General features: G+C 45.9%; 1 protein-coding gene across 2 annotated transcripts; it reads right to left on the bottom strand.

The window, feature by feature from the left end:
• Nucleotides 1-2,468: 2,468 nt before the first annotated feature.
• On the bottom strand, nt 2,469-11,448 carry LOC112130964 (putative protein SSX6). Of its 2 annotated transcripts, XM_024240972.2 has the most exons (7): nt 11,380-11,448; nt 10,831-10,945; nt 10,067-10,162; nt 8,157-8,206; nt 6,047-6,182; nt 3,551-3,655; nt 2,469-3,087 (listed from the first exon to the last, which is right to left on the bottom strand). In XM_024240972.2, the coding sequence occupies exons 1-6, from the start codon at nt 11,446-11,448 to the stop codon at nt 3,555-3,557; spliced, it is 567 nt and encodes a 188-aa protein (XP_024096740.1). In that variant the 3' UTR covers nt 2,469-3,087; nt 3,551-3,554. The 2 variants fall into 2 exon arrangements, with proteins under 2 accessions (XP_024096740.1, XP_063577433.1); XM_063721363.1 differs by lacking the exon at nt 6,047-6,182 and having other exon boundaries at nt 2,475-3,087.
• Nucleotides 11,449-18,366: the final 6,918 nt, after the last annotated feature.

Consider the following 18,366-nt stretch of genomic DNA (forward strand, 5'->3'; position numbering starts at 1 on the left):
CAGCGTGAGTCACTGCGCCTGGCCAGGAGATGATCTTTGTAACAAAACCTCTGAAAAACTCCAAACCCAGAATAAAAAAAAAAAAAAAAAAAAAAACACACACACACACACAGCAGGAAACGTCTGAATCAGTCAGATTCCCCTACAACAGCACACTCACATTGGCTGGCAGTAGCCACTTTTGCCTCTAAGATGAAACTCTGATCATTGTTCATTAAAAAAAGGGAAGGCCTGGTTAGGTGGCTCACACTTGTCATCCCAGCACTTTGGGAGGCTGAGGCAGGAGAATTGCCTGAACCCAGTAGACAGAGACCAGCCTGGGCAACATAGTGGGATCCTGTGTCTACAGAAAATACAAAAACTAGCTAGGTGTGGTGGCGTGTGCCTGTAGCTACAGCTAGTTCGGAAGCTGAAGTGGGAGAATCCCTTGAGCCTGGGAGATCGAGGCTGCAGTGAGCTGTAATTGCAGCAATGCACTCCAACCGGGGCGACAGAGTGAGATCCTCTCTCGAAAAAACACAAAAGAGTAATGCATCATTGGGCAGGGTGGGTCACGCCTGTAATCCCAGCACTTTGGGAGACTGAGGCCAGTGGATCACGAGGTCAGGAGATGGTGACCATCCTGGCTAACATAGTGAAACCCCGTATCTACTAAAAATACAAAAATTAGCTGGGCATGGTGGCACGTGCCTGTATTCCACAATCTTCCAGCCACCCTTTCTTGCACCTGTCTTGTGGGCTGGGGGACCCAACTTACGGATTCCATCTTCCCAGGGAGAAAGAAAAATCAAATCCTTCAGTATCTCTTTTAGGGTATCCTCTGCTGTATTTACATGGAGGATAAGGCACTCGATATCTAGTAGCCGAATGTTACATTTGTGTAATACGGAGCTATGTTGGGATAAAATAGAATTTGTTTCCTCTGAGACACAGGTAGAGGTACGTCCACACTGACCTGGGTGGCAGCCACCTCTTCCTGCAGTGCCAGGCAGGGCATGCTCACAGATCTGGGGAAACTCTGTTGCTCCTGGAGCCCCACAACCTCCTTACTAGCACCCTCTCCCTCTGGTGGCTGTGACAGCCCACACTTGGTCTTGGGTATCCCCTGCTTCTTTGCTTGCCCCTCTTCTCCCCACGCTGCACATCTCTGTCTCCCACTGTCCCCACTACGTCCACGATTGCCTCTCCCTCCCGGCACTCTCCATCTCTAAGGGCTCCTTGTCTTGGAAAATGAACCCACAGCCTCTACCTTGCGACTGGGGACAGAACCCGGAGCTTGTTCAATTCTCCCTCCCTCCCTCCACCACACACACATTTCCTCCTTAATGTTTCTGAAGTCAGTGAGCTCCAAACTCAGCCCCTCCTGCACCTGCCAGCTGTAGGACCTGTGACAAGATGCCTACCATCTGCCTGGGACTCCTTCTCTTATCTATCATATAGGCATAACGATGGTAGTTTCCTCCTTCCAAGGCTGGGGAGAAGCAAGAGGCCAAGGTGATGGGCTATGGACAGTCAAAACAGCTCCCATCCTGCCTCCACCTGGGGCTGGTGTTTCAAGTCCGTTGCTTGTGAATGGAGCTTTAATGTCTCCATTCACACACAAATGTTTTATTCTAAAATAGACTCCCCTCTGCTCTTCCCTTCCCCACAACTCTTTCCCCTCTGCACCGGGCAGTGGTACCTGTGAGAAAGAACTGTCCCATTCCCAAATCATCGTCCCCACCCCAGCCCCCAGGCCCTTGGTTGGTGAGACCCTTGATGGGCAGTCTCATGCTTCTGTCCAGGGGACTTTCCCACCGCTGATCCCCTGCATGGAGACTAAGTGGACTCTTGTATTCCCTGTCCATCACAGGGTCTACAGCGCACGCATCTTCCTCATTCCTCCATGTTCCCCAGATGGCGATTTCATCTGTGTCTCCTCCCACATACTCCCAAATGGACCTCCCAGCCCTAGAACACGAAAATCGTTCAGAGAGCAAAGGCCAAGATGCCCAACCACCTGCTGCAGAATCCTGCTCCAGGACTGAAGTATATAGTCTCTATCAAAATAAAAACTGGAGGCCAGGTGTGGTGGCTCACGCCTGTAATCACAACACTTTAGGAGGCCAAGGTGGGAGGATCGCTTGAGCCCAGGAGTTCAAGGCTGCATTGAGCTATGATCATGCCACTGCACTCCAGCCTGGACAGAGCAAGACCCCCATCTCTAGAAGAAACAAACAAACAAACAAACCCAACAACTGGAAACATCCTCCTCTAGAACGGTGGTCAGGAACATCTGTCTGCCTTGTTCCCTGATGTCTCTCCAGCACCTAGAACAGCGCTCAGCACGAGGACGCACTCATTAGGGTTTTGTTGAATAAATGACTCCTTTGACACAGCAATTCCACTTCTAAGAATCTTTCCTAAAGAAACATTCACACACGTGCACAGAGCTGTGTGCACAATAATGAGAGGAGCAAACAACTGGGGAATGTTTGCAAAGGTTTATTAAATGTCAGTAACCGATACAGGGGAATCGGATGAGAGGAGTACATGCTGAACAGGAAACGGAGTGGCGGGGGCTTGACCAGGACGCATGGCAATGGGGAAAAGCAGATGGGAGATGCTTATAGTGGTACTTGGTGTGAGTGTGTGTGTGTGTGTGTGTGTGTGTGTGTGTGTGCACGCACGCATGTGTGGTGTGTAAATGGAGAGGAAAAAATCTGATATTAAACACTCAGAACTGCCCTCAGTCGTCACATCTGGGGAGACAGGAGGGTAGTGCTGTTCTATGCAGAGAATACCTGACTATACTTGTTTTTTAAGTAGATGCATGGATACACAAACCGAAATATGCGTTAAGTATGTCTTGCTCATCAATGAAAAGGATAATATCTAACAGAATGACACAGTGTAAGAAAATACAACGGAAACGCTAACACCGAACTCTTGGCACACTAAGAAAAATGACGCTCAACTTTTCACTGTTGTGAACACTTGCTTTCACTTGCTATACACCTGATGACGAGGGGTCCGCAGCCCTGCCCATGTTCGTGAAAGGTCACCACGTTCTGCTTCTCATCATGGGCATGTGTCATATCCCCGAAGCTGAGGCAAGAAGAGAGAAGGAAAGCAAGTGGCAGTGAGTTCCCACTGCCCAATAACTCAATCTCAACTCCTCCTGACCTGCAGACCCTGCACACTCTGATTCTGCCCTATCTCAGGACCTGCACACGCCTTCCACGGTTCCTTGAAGTGAACCATCTGCTCATGCCACAGTGACTTCCTCACCTGGTTTATCCATTCCTAGGCTAGAGGAAGGTGTGGCCGGCATATCAGGGCTGACCTGGGGTTTGGGAACGCACAGCATCCGGGGTAGGGAGGATCCCTGGATATACAGGGCAGGGAGTAGAAAGAGCATGGGAAATCTCATCATTCAGCCTCAATGCTGTACCCTAGAAAATTATGAGAAGGGAATGATTGGGGGAACAATTGACAAGATGGGATACTGGTACCATAACAGAATAGCACATCTGCAGGGATGTGGGGGGTGAGCCGAAGGTTCACTTACGGAGTTACTCGTCATCTTCCTCAGGGTCGCTGATCTCTTCATAAATCACCAGCTGCTTTCTCTCACGCAGTCTGTGGGTCCAGGCATGTTTCCCCCTTTTGGGTCCTATGATGGGGAAGAGTTGGCAGATGAGGGTTGGGTAGGTTGGAGAGTGTTAGGCTCTGTTTTCTCAAAAGCAGGAGATGCCTCCCCCCTCGCAAGTGCCCATGGGCCTTCTTTATCCAGTTTTCCCCTTCTCTGGCTTAGAGAGGCTGAGACCTTAGACCCACACCAATACAGGCCAAATGCCAATTAAAGTTTAACTTCTGGCTCCTTCCGTTGTGAGGTTTAGATTCCCAACATCTTCACTTACGGAAACATTCACCCATACCTCCTTTCATTCTGCAAGTATTTGTTAAGGGCACACAGGCATACCTCGTTTTATTGCACCTCATTTTCATGGTGCTTCGCAGATACTGCTTTTTTTTTTTTAGAAATTCTCACCAATTTTACACTTTTCCATTATTATTATATCTGTTATGGTGATTTGTGATCAGTGAGCTTTGATGTTATTATTGCAATTGTTTTTGTTGTTTTTTAATATTTTAAAATAATTTCTGTTCTTCATTTTGTGGGTACACAGTAGGTGTATATACTTATGGGGTACGTGAGATGTTTTGATACAGGCATGCAAATGCGTAATAATCACATCATGGAAAATAGGGTATCCATCCCCTCAAACATTTATCCTTGTGTTACAAACAATCCAATTACACTCTTTTAGTTATTTTTAAATGTATGATTAAGTTATTATTGACTATAGTCACCCTGTTCTGTGTAAATGTTTTGGGGGTACTAAGAACTGCGCCCACAGAAGATGATGAACGTGATCGATCAATGTTGTGTGTGTTCTGACTGCTCCACCGATGAGGTCTTCCCTGCCTCTCTTCCTTTTCTTGGGCCTCCCTATTTCCTGAGACACAGCAATACTGAAATTAGAACAATGAACAACCCTACAATGGCCACTAAGTGTTCAAATGAAAGGAAGAGGCGCATGTCTCTCACTTTAAATCAGAAGCTAGAAATGGCTAAGCTTAGTGAGGAAGGCCTGCTGAAAGCCAAGACAGGCTGAAAGCTAGGCCTCTTGCACCAAACAGCCAAGCTGTGAATGCAAAGGAAAAGTTCTTGAAGGAAATAATAGTATATACCGCAAAGGAAAAGTTCTTGAAGAAAATAATAATACTAATACTCCAGTGAACGCAAGAATAAGAAAGCAAAACTGCCTTACTGCTGAAATGAAAAAGTTGGAGTGATCAGGATAGAACATGAAACCAGCCACAACATTCCCTTAAGCCAAAGTCTAATTCAGAGCAAGACCCAAACTCTCTTCCAGTCCATGAAAGCCGAGAGAGGTGAAGAAGCTGCAGAGGAAACGTGTGAAACTAGCAGAGGTTGGTTTGTGAGGTTTAAGGAAAGAAGCTGTCTCCATAACATAAAAGTGCAAGGTGTAGCAGCAAACCCTGATGGAGAAGCTGCAGCAAGTTATCCAGAAGATCTAGCTAAGATCACTGATGAAGGTGGCTCCACTATACAACAGATTTTCAGTACAGATTAAATAGCCTTCTATTGGAAGCAGATGCCAACTAAAACTTTCATAGCTAGAGAGGATTGACTCCAACTTTGAAAGAAGTTCTACTGTGGGTAAAATGCTATCCAATAGCATCACATACTACAGAGAAATCTTTCATGAAAGGGAGAGCTAATCGATGTGGCAAATTTCACTGTTGTGTTCTTTTAAGAAACTGCCACAGCCACTCCACCCTTCAGCAACCACCACCTTGATCTGCCAGCAGCCATCAACACCGAGGCAAGACCCTCCACCAGTAAAAAGAGCGTGACTCACTGAAGGCTCAGAAGATCGTTAGCATTTTTTTAAAATGAATTATTTTAAAATTAAGGTAGGTACTTTTTAGACATAACGCTATTGCACACTTAGTAGACTACACTGTAGTGTAAACATAATGTTTTTATGCACTGCAAAACAAACAAAAAACAATGTGTGTGACTCACTTTATTGCAGTGGTGTGGAACCGAACCTGCAATATCTCTGAAGTACACCTGTACTGGGTATCAGGCATTGAGCTGAGTAAGATATGATCCCAGGTTATCACAGATAGAATCGCCTGAACACCGTTCATGTCATCAGCCTTTCCAGACTAAATTTAATGCCTCCAAACAATCTATGAACTATGATTCTTTATTTCCATCTTATGGACTGGGAATCTGGAGCTGAGAAACTTTGGAAGACTTGCCCCAAGTCACATGGTTTTTTAATATGGATGACGACTCCAGTCTGTGTCTCTGGAAGTCATGTCTGACATCTCATCTGGAGCTGGGCGAGCTCCTCAGCCCAGCCTGGACCCAGGCTTGTCTGGGATCCATGCCACACACCCAGTCCACACACCTGAACATAGCCAGGGAAGCCAGAGGGGTTGTTCCCAAATCGTTTCCTCTTACCAGATCTCTCGTGAATCTTCTCAGAGCTACTTGCTTTTCCCGGGGGGCACAGCTGTTTCCCATCGTTCTGTGAGCCAGATGCTTCTGGCACTCCCTTCGAATCATTTCCTTCCTCTGCTGGCTTCTCGGGCATGATCTTTATAATATGAAGGTCACAGATAAACAGTATCGGTGACATTTCTATAGTGCTTTAGAGCTTACAAAGCGTCTTCACATGCATTACCTTAATCAATGTTCTCAACAACGCTGGGAGAGTTACACTTGCCTAAATTAGGAGAAACCTGGGAGGTTAGAAGCGAAAGGAATGGCCTAAATGAATGGGGTTTCCAGGGCTAGAATGCTTATCTTCACACTCTTTTAACATTCGTGCAAACAGCAGAAATCTCCATGTAATTGAGAGTATGGTATACAGAAGTTTTGGAGACTAGCATTCTAAGAATTCACAAGGTCTACAAAAGGAAAAGCTTCTATAAAATACAAGGGATCCCAATATAAGCTTGTAGACAGCTGCTGAGAGAGTAAATGTAAAGACATAGAGAGGGGACAAAACACTGCTGGGAAAGATGGTGTGGGGAGATGAATACAGGGAAGGGAGAGGGAAAGAAATGGTTTGCTGAAATTAATCTAGACATCAAAGAAAGCAGTACCAGATATGGCATACCACCCTACCGAGGCACCAACATTGAATGTGGAATTCAGTGAGGTGGTACCCATACCAATTCTGGTTGCATTGGGATGTGTCACTGACCAACAATCTTAAGCTATCATTTTTCGTTTTGTTTTGTTTTGAGACGGAGTCTCGCTCTGTCGCCAGGCTAGAGTGCAGTGGTGCGATCTCTGCTCACTGCAATCTCCCCCTTCCCGGTTCAAGCGATTCCCCTGCCTCAGCCTCCCGAGTAGCTGGGACTACAGGCAGGCACTACCACGCCCCGCTAAGTTTTGTATTTTTAGTAGAGACGAGGTTTCACCATGTTGGCCAGGATGGTCTCGATCTCTTGACCTCGTGATCTGCCCACCTCGGCCTCCCAAAGTGCTGGGATTACAGTCGTGAGCCACCGCGCCCGGCCCTTAAGGTACATTTTACTCAGCTTCCTCACTTATGAAATAGTGAACAACACATGTAAAATAGGCTAAGGGAAATTCCTCTCTGAGCTTGTAAACACTGTTTAAATGTAATAATAATAACAATTAATACCTTTCTGGATCTTGCTTTGAATTTGGTCTCCACACTGGCAACCCAGCTCCCAGATCCCTTTACCCTCTAAACCAGAGTTGAATCTGCACTTGTGGGATCACTCATTCAGGGGCCTCCGAGAGATCCCCTGGGCTGGGACTGGGGCTTCCCAGATGCCCCAGGTCCAGACAAGGCCCTCAAGGAGCTCACAGTAGGGAGGGGCCAACAATCAAAGCGATCCCTAAGCCATGTGAGTGGCCCCGGTAACAGAGCAGAGGCCAGCTGGTCCTTCCTGTTGTGAGAGTGGGTGTCTCAACGGAAGCACCAGGAGGCCCTGTGGGGTGAAGCCCTAGTGAGCAACATCTGAACTTCATAAACAAATGCAAACGTGAATGAGGTTTAAATGGCTTGGAGCTCTGGATTAGACTACCACTGCCACTGCACCTCAGGAAAATTCTTTAACATCTCTGTACCCTGATAGCCTCATTTTATTATTATGTTGCTGATAACTATGATCTAAAACATGAACTATGATTCTTTGCTTCCATTTCATGGACCAGGAATCTGGAGCTCAGAGAACTTAGAAGATTTGCGCCAAGTCACATGGCTTTCATACGGATGACAACCAAAGTGTGTGACTTGTTATTCTTTGGAGAGAATAACAGAAACAACGTCATAGAGGTCTTCTTATGGATTAAATTAATTAATCCATGTGAACTGCTTAAAATAGTATCTGGCATCACTATGAAAACAAAAGAAGTATTAAGGATCACAACTGTTAGTATTATCAAGCCGTCGATGCTACATCTGGTGTTGTGATAGACATGGGGAGAAGGAGGCAGTGAGGACATTTTTGATATTCTCCCGCTCTTACCAGTGTTCACATCCGTGGAGGGACAAAGGTTCTCTGGTCCTTTAGATTTGAGAGATACTCACCTTTGGGATGGTTCTCTGGAGCCTGCCAAAAGTCATCTGAGGATGTTCAACTGAAAGAGAATACATCAGAATTTTTCTTTGTTGGTAAAGATTTCCAAACCCTAGAGAGACTTCTGTAGCATCAGGGCATTCTGCAGCAGAGGGTTATGAGTCCACTGATTGTTGAGGAGTTATTTGAGATTTGCTTCTGAATTATGTTTACTCATGGTTGGTTCACTTATCTGTGGCATCAATTCAGAATTTTCCATCTCATAGTTTATCAAATGGGGGTTAAACCCCATCACAGTCTCATCTTATTCCATTACGTATCTTTTACTTTTTCCCAAATAATTAAATTGATTGGTTGGGAATCTGAACTGTACCCACTCAAGATGTGCAACAACTAAAAATCACTGTACACTTCAAATGGGTGAATCTTATGGTATGTCAATTAAGCTGTTAAATGTGTGATGAACCATGGATGACTTAGTCCAGTGGCTCTGAAATATTTTCAGTATAAAGACACTCCTTTAAAGTCAAAAGCTTGGCAGATACTCAAGCACTGGCTTTTCAGACCTCTTGTAGTGATTGTGGGAGATTGTAGAATCTGGCCTGTTTGTTGGGGAGTAATATGTCTGTTGGAGACAGTTTGGACATTCTGACCTTGTCTTATGATTGTATTGTCAGAGCAGAAGAGCCGGGAAACACATATGACCCCTTTATATTCCTGAATTGCACAAAGCTCTCTACCCAAGAACCTGTCTTTTTTTCACCCCATGTTATCTCTGCTCACTGACAAGTGGGAAAGCTCTCTTTGTGTTGGATGAGGCATCACTCTTTCAAACTCACTTCCAAGCTCATCACGGAGAATCGGGGTTGTTTGGGAATGAGAAGACTATTTGGTTTTAATAAAATACAGAGAAACAGCGATCTTTATTACATAATGTGTTCATCACCCTCACTCCTGAGATACCTATCCAATACCTACATGCTGTTAATGAAACAAACTCTGGAAGTTTTTGGCAGCTCTACGCTTTTAACATTTTCTTTTTGTTTTTCACTTTTAACATTTTCTTAACTGTCCTTTGATTCATTAACAGTGTTTAGCAAGAACAACATGTCCTTTAAAAAAGAAATATTTCAAACACACAGAAAAGTATGGGGAATAATATTGAGTTCAGTTGCATCTCAACATTACCCCACGACTATGTTAGATCTGATTTATTTATTCAGAATATTAGAAATACTAGAAACGGCCGGGTGCAGTAGCTCACACCTGTAATCCCAGCACTTTGGGAGGCTGAGGTGGGTGGAATACCCGAGGTCAGGAGTTTGAGAACAGCCTGGACAACCTGGTGAAACCCCGTCTCCACTAAAAATACAAAAATTAGGTGGGCATGGTGGCGGGCGCCTGTAATCCCATCTACTCAGGAGGCTGAAGCAGGAGAATCGCTTGAGCCCGGGAGGCAGAGGTTGTACGCGGGCTGAGACTGTGCCATCGCACTCCAGCCTGGGCGACAAGAGCAAATCTCCAGTTCAAAACAGAAACAAAAACAAAACAAAACAAAACACACTATCAACAAGTCATGACTGAAGCTGTCTGTGCAGCACTCACCAATCCCTGCCCCTGCTCCTTCTCCATTTACAGCCAGTCTTCTCAATTTGATGGCTTTTTATTCGCATTCATGTTTTCATGCATTTACCATTTACTTATTATCCATAAAAATATGTATTCTTGTTTTGCGTGTTTTAAAATTTTATGAATGGCCTCTGTAGTTAACTTTCTGTGTGCAATTTTTTTTTTTTTTTTTTTTTTCACTCAGCCCTGATGTGTATGAGGGAACAAATGCCTGAGGATCTTTTCCACATAGCTGAGCTGAAAAGCAGTTGGGCTTGAGGAGACCTTTTCCAGTCCCTTCCCGTCTACTCACCCTCATTCCCACGGTTATGGTCATTATCAGAATCATTCCTCTGAGAGTCTGTGGCCCGTTCATTACGCATGAAAGGTGGGAGGGTGACGTTGAAACCTAGAAAGAAGCAAAATGTTTATTCCTTAAGGGACAAACTTAGGCCTGGCACAGTGGCTCATGTCTGTCGTACCAGCACTTTGGGAGGCTGAGGCGGGAGGATTGCTTGAGGCCAGGAGTTCAAGAAGAGCCTGGGTAACACAGAGAGACCCCCATATCTACAAAATATAAAATAAAATTAGTTGGGCATGGTGGCATGTGCCTGTAGCCTCAGCTACTCCATAGGCTGGGCAGGAGGATTGCTTGAGCCCAGGAGTTCGAGGCTGCATTGAGCTATGATTGCACTACTGCACTCTAGCCTAGGTGACAGAGTGAGACTCTGACTCCAAAAGAGAGAGAGAGAGAGAGAGAGACAGAGAGAGACAAGACCAGAGGAGGAAGGGAGGGTGGGAGGTGTGCTGCGATGCCACAGAGACAGTTGGGCTCATCAGAGCAGACGCCTATGGGAGAGAAACGTGCAGGATCCAGGTACGAGCTCCACTGTGGCCAGTCCCTGCCCTCAGCCCTGACAGGATACAGAAGAGCAGAGCACCCAGAAGCTGCCTTGCCATTTTTCCCTGCACAAAAGGAAAACGTGGGGTACTTTCTGCAGTCTAAGAAGTAGCCTAGGCAGGAAAAGGGATGCTCATGTGTCCCCAGACTTGTCTGTTCCTAGAACTTTCTGTTACCTAGTTTAGTCATGGCCTCATACTTTCTCTTCACATGCACACAGCTGATTTTCTCCGAGTATTTCATCTTTTCCCACTCTTCCTTAGAGAAGTATTTGGCAATATCACCGAAGGCCTAGGAAAAAAGAAAGAAATTCTGGCAGTGACTCAGCTAGGCATGTCTGCCATTCAGCTGGAGCCGCTTCCTGTGTGCTGGATCTGGGAAGTGGGGATGATAATCCGTCCTGGTTGATGCCATGGCTAACTGACAGAACATGGGGACCTTCCCTAGCTTCTCCCCTGCCACACAGTAGGGCTTCAATGATGCTGGCTGGCTCTCTTCTCACCTTGCAGAATGGAGTGAGAGTTATCAAATGTAGAGCAAAGTCACAGACTTGTCTCCAGGGATGCTAGGTGTTGACAGAGCGAGGGTGGGAGGCTCCCAAGGATCTAGATCTCCCTCGAGACCCTGCTCCTTGTCCCCAGTACCTCTGTCCTCCCCTCCTTAGAAACCTGGTCACCCTACTCTGTCCCCTGGATCACTGCTCTGCCCCCTCCAGGTCACCTCACCTTGCTTCTCTTCTCTGATGCTTTATCATCATCCCTGGGTCTCTTTGCAAAGGTGTCGTCTCTGTTCATGGCACCAGGAGCAGTCTGACCTGCAAGAGAAACAGCCTGAGTCTTTCCAGTCCTGGGGAGGGAGAAATCTGTGAAGGCCGGCCACACTCAGTCACCTGGAATCAGGTGTTGCATTTCTGCATCCGGGGCTTATCTGTCCGTGAGTAAGGACATGGGGAGAAGTCAGATGAAAACAGGGAGCCAGGGGCCTCTGGGAGAAGTATTGATTGGGGATGACAAGTTTCCTATGGACATAGAAGCCTTGAGTCTTTGGGAGGGGGTTGGCTAATGTTGTTAGCAGTTTCCCTGGAGCTAGGCTTACCCTGAAAGATGTACAGACCCTTGTTGGGGAGGCAGGGACATGACTGTGTAATTTTATTGAGTGGGGGCGTTCTGACACCCCCACTCAATAAATAAAGGGAGGGAAGTGAGTCCCAGAGATAACATGGTCTCTCTGGTGATGGATATGATCAGGCAGAGGGATGGGGGGTTCTGTCCTGTTGATGAGAAATGAGCACGGCCAATATGAACGGATTTAGAGGCTATTACTGGGTTATTTGTAAATTATTAGAAGGAAGAGAACTAGAATCTCCAAGACTACAAGAGCCCGTCATCACTTAGAGAGAATGTGGAGCATTTCAAGTTGCAGCAATCGGCCAGGCATAGTGGCTCATGCCTGTAATCCCAGCATTTTGGGGGGCCGAGGCATGCAGATCGCTTGAGCCCAGGAGGTCGAGACCAGCCTGGGAAACATAGCAACACCGCCATCTGTACAAAAAAAAAAAAAAAAAAACCCACAAAAAAAATTAGCTGGGGATGGTGGCGAAGGCCTGTAACATCTCAGCACTTTAGCAGGCCAAGGGGGGGCGGATCGCTTGAGCCCACGAGGTCGATACCAGCCTAGCCAACCTAGCGAAACCCTCTACTAAAAAAAAAAAAAAAATTAAATAAAAAATATCGTGGGGGCAGGGTGGTGTGCGCCTGTAGTCCCGAGGCCGAGGCAAGAGGATCTCCTGAGCCCAGGAGGTCCAGGCCAGCCTGGCCAACATAGCAAAACCCCATTTCTACTAACAACAATAACAACAAAAAAATAGCACGGGCAAGGTGGCTCCTGCCTGTAGTTCCCAGGCCGAGGTGGGAGGATCGCTTGAGTCCAGGAGGTCAAGACCAGCCCGGCCAACATAGCAAAGCCCCGTCTCTACTAAAAATGAAAACAACAAACAAACAAAAAAAACACAAAAAACTAGCAGGGATGGAATGGCACACACCTGTAGTCCTGAGGCCAAGGTGGGTGGATCCCTTGAGCCCAGGAGGTTGAGGCCAGCCTGGCCAACGTAGTGAAACCCGGCTTCTAATTTAAAAAAAAAAAAAAAATCGTGGGCAGGTTGGTGCACTTCTGTAGTCCCAGGGCCGAGGCGGAAGGATTGCTTAAGCCCAGGTGGTCGAGGCCAGCCTGGCCAACATAGCAAAACCGTCTGTACTAAAAAAATAAAATATAAAAAATATTAGTGGGGTCGGGGTGGTGCGTGCCTGTAGTCCTGAGGCCGAGGTGGGAGCATTGCTTGAGCCCAGGCAGTTGAGGCCAGCCTGGTCAACATGGCGGTTACTGTCTCTACTAAGAAAAATAAAAAATAAAAAAAATTAGTGAGGGCGGGGTGGTGCGTGCCCCTAGTCCCGAGGTCGAGGCGGGAGGATTGCTTGAGCCCCCGGTCTCTACTAAAATACAAAAATAAAAAAAATATTTCCAGGGGTTGGATGACGCAGGCCTGTAGACCCGAGGCTGAGGTGAGAGGATCCTCCAAGATGATCGTCCTGAAAGGCATTAGTTGTCTTTCAGTCCTCAAGATTTTCAGAACCCCAAGCACTTGAGGGCCCTACAGAGGCTTCCTCCTTTTCTATCTGCCCCCATTAGCCCATCTAGGGTGCCCCTTCAAGAGAACCTACCTCAGAAACAAAGCAGTGGTGGCGAGATCGGCAGCAGTTGGTGACAAAGTGTGGCTGGAGGAGGAGAACATATTCTGCAATGTCACTGCCCCAGGATGATGGACCAATCAGGGCAGTTAGTGAACTCCATCTGGCCAATCAGAAGTCAGAACAGTAGGCGGGAGGCGCGAAGCTGATGTGGGGTCTATCAGTTGAGGCTCCAGGGACAGAACCTTCTCAAAGTGGGGCAGAGACTCTGATTTTCCCGCCTAAAGCATCTCCTGGGATTGGCTACTCCAAGTTCAGAGTACGCATGCTCTGATATTCTCTTTAGCTTCTTCCAAAATCAGAGTACGCATGTGCTGATTTTCTCTTTCCATTTTTTCCTATCCCTCCCCACCCCGCCCCCCGCAGTGCATTTGTTATCCAGTTTTAATAAGTAGTGTATATGAAGCAGGTCGTCATCTCAACTCCTTCCTGTCAGTTTCTAACTTTTTCAGGTATGGGATTTTTCCTAGGAACTCTGTAGTAACGTCAGAAATTTGGGCCGGGCGCGGTGGCTCATGCTTATAGTCCCAGCACATTGGGAGGCCACAGCTGGTGGATCGTTTGAACCCGGGAGGCAGAGGTTGCAGTGAGCCACAATCACGCCACTGCACCCCAGCCTGGACAACAGAGCGATACCCTGTCTCTTATCTCTACAAAAAATAAATAAAATTAGCGAGGTGGGGTGGTGTGCCTGTAGTCCCAGTTACTCAGGAGACTGAGGATCGCTTGAGCCCAGGAGTACGAGGTTGCAGTGACCATGATCCAGCCACTGCTGCCTACCTTGGCCACAGAGCGAGATCTTGTCAGAAAAAAAAAAAAAGAGAGAGAGAGAGAGAAAGAAAGAAAAATTTCAATGAGCCAGTCCCAGTGGCTCATGCCTGTAATCCCAACACTTTGAGAGGCTGAGGCAGGAGGTGGAAGGATCACTTGAGGACAGAAGTTCCAGAACAATCTGGGACGCATAGTGAGACCCCCAGCTCTATAAAAACTTTTTTAAAAAGAAATTCAAACTAAAAAAACCAAAAACAAACTTCTATATATGTTTTTTTCTAGAAGACCAAAGAACCAGAAATATATTTTACCCATTGATATTAATAATGTTTATCGTAATAGTATTAAAAAGAGTATGTAATTAGGGCCCACTGTGTTCATCAGGGAGCTCATAAGTCAATTTGTCTAAGAAATTTCCCCTACCCCCATCCCTAGTACCTCCAACATGTCCCCGTTCCTCTCTGGGCTTTCCATCTACAGCCCTGATCTCTCTAAGATCCTCCCAGGATGACAGCAAGCTCTCTTAGGGCAGGGACAGGGCAATGGCCCTTTAGCCCAGCCCAAAGCCCTTTATGTGCATCTTCCCATTAGTTTTCACAACCTTCTCTTGAGTTAAATACTATTATCATCCCCAGTGTGCAGATGTTGAGACTGAGGCTCAGAGAATTAAGCAGTCTGCTCAAGGTCACATAGTCAGTGGGTGACAGAGCTGGGATTCACCCCCAAGATGAATTGAGTCCAAAGTCTGTGCTTTTATTTACGTATTTATTTATTTTTAATTAAAATAATTTTTTAAGAGATGGGGTCTTGCTATGTTGTCCCCGCTGATCTGGAAGGAACTCCTGGCCTCAAGCAATCCTCCTGCCTTGGCTTCCCACAACACTGGGATTACAGGAGTGAACCACTCCACGCCCGGCCTCAAAGTCTGTGCTTTTAATTACTCTTCTATATTGCCTCGACTATTTGTTGAATGAATGAATGCATCTTACAACTGCAAAGGTTCTTTAATATAATTTACATGACTCCTTACAATCACCCCAAATTCCCTCTGGCTGCTGAAACGAATTACCACAAACTTTGTGGCATAAACAACATCGATTTATTCTCTCACAATTCTGGAGCCCAGAAATCTGAAATCAGTTTCACTGAGTTGCAATCAAGTTGTCAGCAGGGCTGTACACCTCCAGAGGCTCTAGGAGAGAACCTGTTCCTTGCCTCTTCCAGCTTCCCGTGATTGCCAGCATTTCTTGGCTTGTGGCTTGATCTGGGTTGGCTCTGTGTCCCCACCCAAATCTCATCTCGAATTGTCTTCATTTGTTTTCTGTTACTGTAATTGAATACCACAAACTGGGTAATTTATAAAGGATAGAAGTTTATTTGGTGTACAGTTCTAGAGGCTAGGAGTCCAAGAGCATGGCGCTGGCATCTGGTGAGGGTTGTGCCACGGTGGAACGATGAAAGGCAAAAGCAAGTGCAGGAGACAGACAGAGAAAATGTGGCTAAGCTCCCTTTTATAACAAACCCAGTCTCGTGATAACTAATCCACTCTTATGATAATGGCATTAATCACTTCCTGACAGCCCCACCTCTTAATATTGTTAAACAATGGCAATTAAGTTTCAACACATGTTTTGGTGGGGACATTCAAACCATGGCAGTCATACTGCCTTCTTCTCTTCTGTCTGTGTCAGATCTCCCTGCCTCAATCTGATAAGGACATTCATTATTACATTTAGGGCCCACCCAGATAATCCAGGAGAATCTCTCCATCTCAGGATCTTTAACATAATCACTTTTTTTTTTCCTGAGACTGAGTCTGGCTCTGTCGCCCAGGCTGGAGTGCAGTGGCATGATCTCAGCTCACTGCAACCTCTGCCTCCTGGGTTCAAGCAATTCTCTGCCTCAGGCTCCTGAGTAGCTGGGATTACAGGTGCCCGCCACCATGCCCAGCTAATTTTTGTATTTTTAGTAGAGACGAGGTTTCACCATACTGGCCAGGCTGGTCTTGAACTCCTGACCTCGTGACCCACCCGCCTCGGCCTCCCAAAGTGCTGGGATTACAGGCGTGAGCCACCACACCTGGCCAACATAATCACTTTTTTTGTTGTAAGCTAACACTCACAGGTTCCAGGGGTTACCATGTAGCTATCTTTTGGAGGGGCGTTGTTCAGTCTACCACAGCCTGCCCTCTGGCCCCCAAGGATTCACATCTCTCCCACATGCAAAATACATGCACCCCATCCCCAAATCCTCAAATGTCTCAAACCGTGCAACATTAGCTGAAGTCCATCTTATCCATATAAGATCAGCTCAAAAGTACCAAGTCTCCTCATCTAAAACCGATACGGATGAGACTCTGGTTATGAAACATCCTGGGGCAAAATTCTCCTGCTGTGAATTTGTGACACTAGAAAGCAAGTTATCTGTTCCAAAAATACAGTGGCGGGACAGGTGTAGGATAATAGTTACAGATATTTCCATTTCAAATGAGAGAAAATGGAAGAAAGGAAGGAGTCACTGCTTCCAACCATTTTGAAATCTAGCAGGACAAATTCCACTTGGTTTCAAGGACTCAGAATAATCCTCTGTAGCTTGAAGCTCTCCCCTCTGGTCCCATAGCCCTCCTCTCAGAATGTATGTCATAGTGATTCACACCCTTAGACCAGCAGGTCCTTTTGTATCTTTCCCAGATAATATCATTTCTATTACCGGCTATGGCTGAGCATAGTGGAAGAGCTCCTTGAGTCACGTGCCTAATCTCTTCAGCACTAGCAAACACGGCCACATTCTCGACTTTCTCTCTAGAGCATACCTTCCTGACAGTGCCTCTCCTAATTTTAGTGTCTTTTGCAATCTTGATAGGCTGAGAATTTCCCAAATCATCAAGTCCTGGATCCTTTTTGCTTAACAGTCCTTTCCTCAGTTTATCCCTTTCCTGTAACATTTTACTAGAAGTTGAATTGAAGTCCAATATAAAAATGAAAAATATAGGACTAAGACGGGAGGTAAAAAAATGATGGACTTTCTAGGCAAGTTGTTTAGGGTTTATGAAGGATGAGCCTTGGGAAGGGAGTCTTATATATGATCAGCTTGGTAGGATTGAAAAGAAATTTTTCATCAGTTTTTCCAAAAATCGACCATTAGTGTCAAGGGTGCACTGAAGCAGGGCGAGTCTACTCCTCTAGGTTTGAAATAGGTTTTCTTAACATGTTGATCTGTTCTTCTTTATCTTTTAAATAACCAGTCTAAAAAAAACGGGGATTTTGTGTTTTAAGATAGTTTCCTAACTGCATTTATTAGGTTTTTGTTTTTGTTTTTGTTTTCTGAGATGGAGTCTCACTCTGTTGCCCAGGCTGGAGTGCAGTGGTGTGATCCCGCCACTGTAGTAAACAAGGTTGCTCACTGCAACCTGCACCTCTCAGGTTCAAGTGATTCTTGTGCCTCAGCCTCTCGAGTAGCTAGGATTACAGGTGCCCACCACCACGCCTGGCTAATTTTTGTATTTTTAGTAGAGATGGGGTTTCACCATGTTGGCCAGGCTGGTGTCCAACTCCTGACCTCAAGTGGTCTGCCTGCCTTGGCATCCCAAAGTGCTGGGATTACCGGCATAAGCCACTGCACCCAGCTATAATTAGCAATTATACAATAAATTTAGTTTGTACAATGATTTTGAACCAAGATCCCAAGCCTAGGGGGCACCAGGTAGACAAATCACAAGACTATGGGGCAATTGAATGAGACCTCTTGCAGTCTTTGAGTAGCATTTTAGGACTGGGTTGAATTAAAGTAGAATGCCAACTCTATAAAAGGGACCACTAGGTGAAGGAAAGGATTTGGGGGTCAGGTTCCGTCAAGCGAAAAATGTAGACATTAAGGGGATAAGAGTCTCATTATGATATGAAGAGTAATTCTGACATCTTGGGAAAAGCTGTCTACAGTGTGGAAACATCAACTTCTCATCCTGATTTGTCGTTCGAATGTCTCTGGTTATGGCATTGGACAGTTTGGTGAACTTTTCGTGTGGTCCATACCAGGCACAGGACTTGTTCCTTAAAATTTATGAACTTTTATCTTATAGGACTTGTAAATCAAAAATAAAATCCTAAGCCCCCTGCCCCCAACCATCTGAATAGACTGCCTCCTAAGCCAGGGCTCTTTCAAAATTTAACCCGAGAGACGGTTTCAGGCCATGACAGG

This window comes from Pongo abelii, chromosome X (assembly GCF_028885655.2).
Source record: "Pongo abelii isolate AG06213 chromosome X, NHGRI_mPonAbe1-v2.0_pri, whole genome shotgun sequence".
NCBI lineage: Eukaryota > Metazoa > Chordata > Mammalia > Primates > Hominidae > Pongo > Pongo abelii.

What these genes read in the sequence shown, in the direction of transcription:
- LOC112130964 (XM_024240972.2), bottom strand. Translation starts at nt 11,448, where the DNA reads ATGAACAGAGACGACACCTTTGCAAAGAGACCCAGGGATGATGATAAA. An exon ending in TCCAGAGAACCATCCCAAAG is followed by an intron (nt 6,183 to 8,156) that starts GTGAGTATCTCT and finishes CATATTATAAAG; the next exon opens with ATCATGCCCGAGAAGCCAGC. An exon ending in GAAGATTCACGAGAGATCTG is followed by an intron (nt 3,656 to 6,046) that starts GTAAGAGGAAAC and finishes TCCCCATCATAG; the next exon opens with GACCCAAAAGGGGGAAACAT.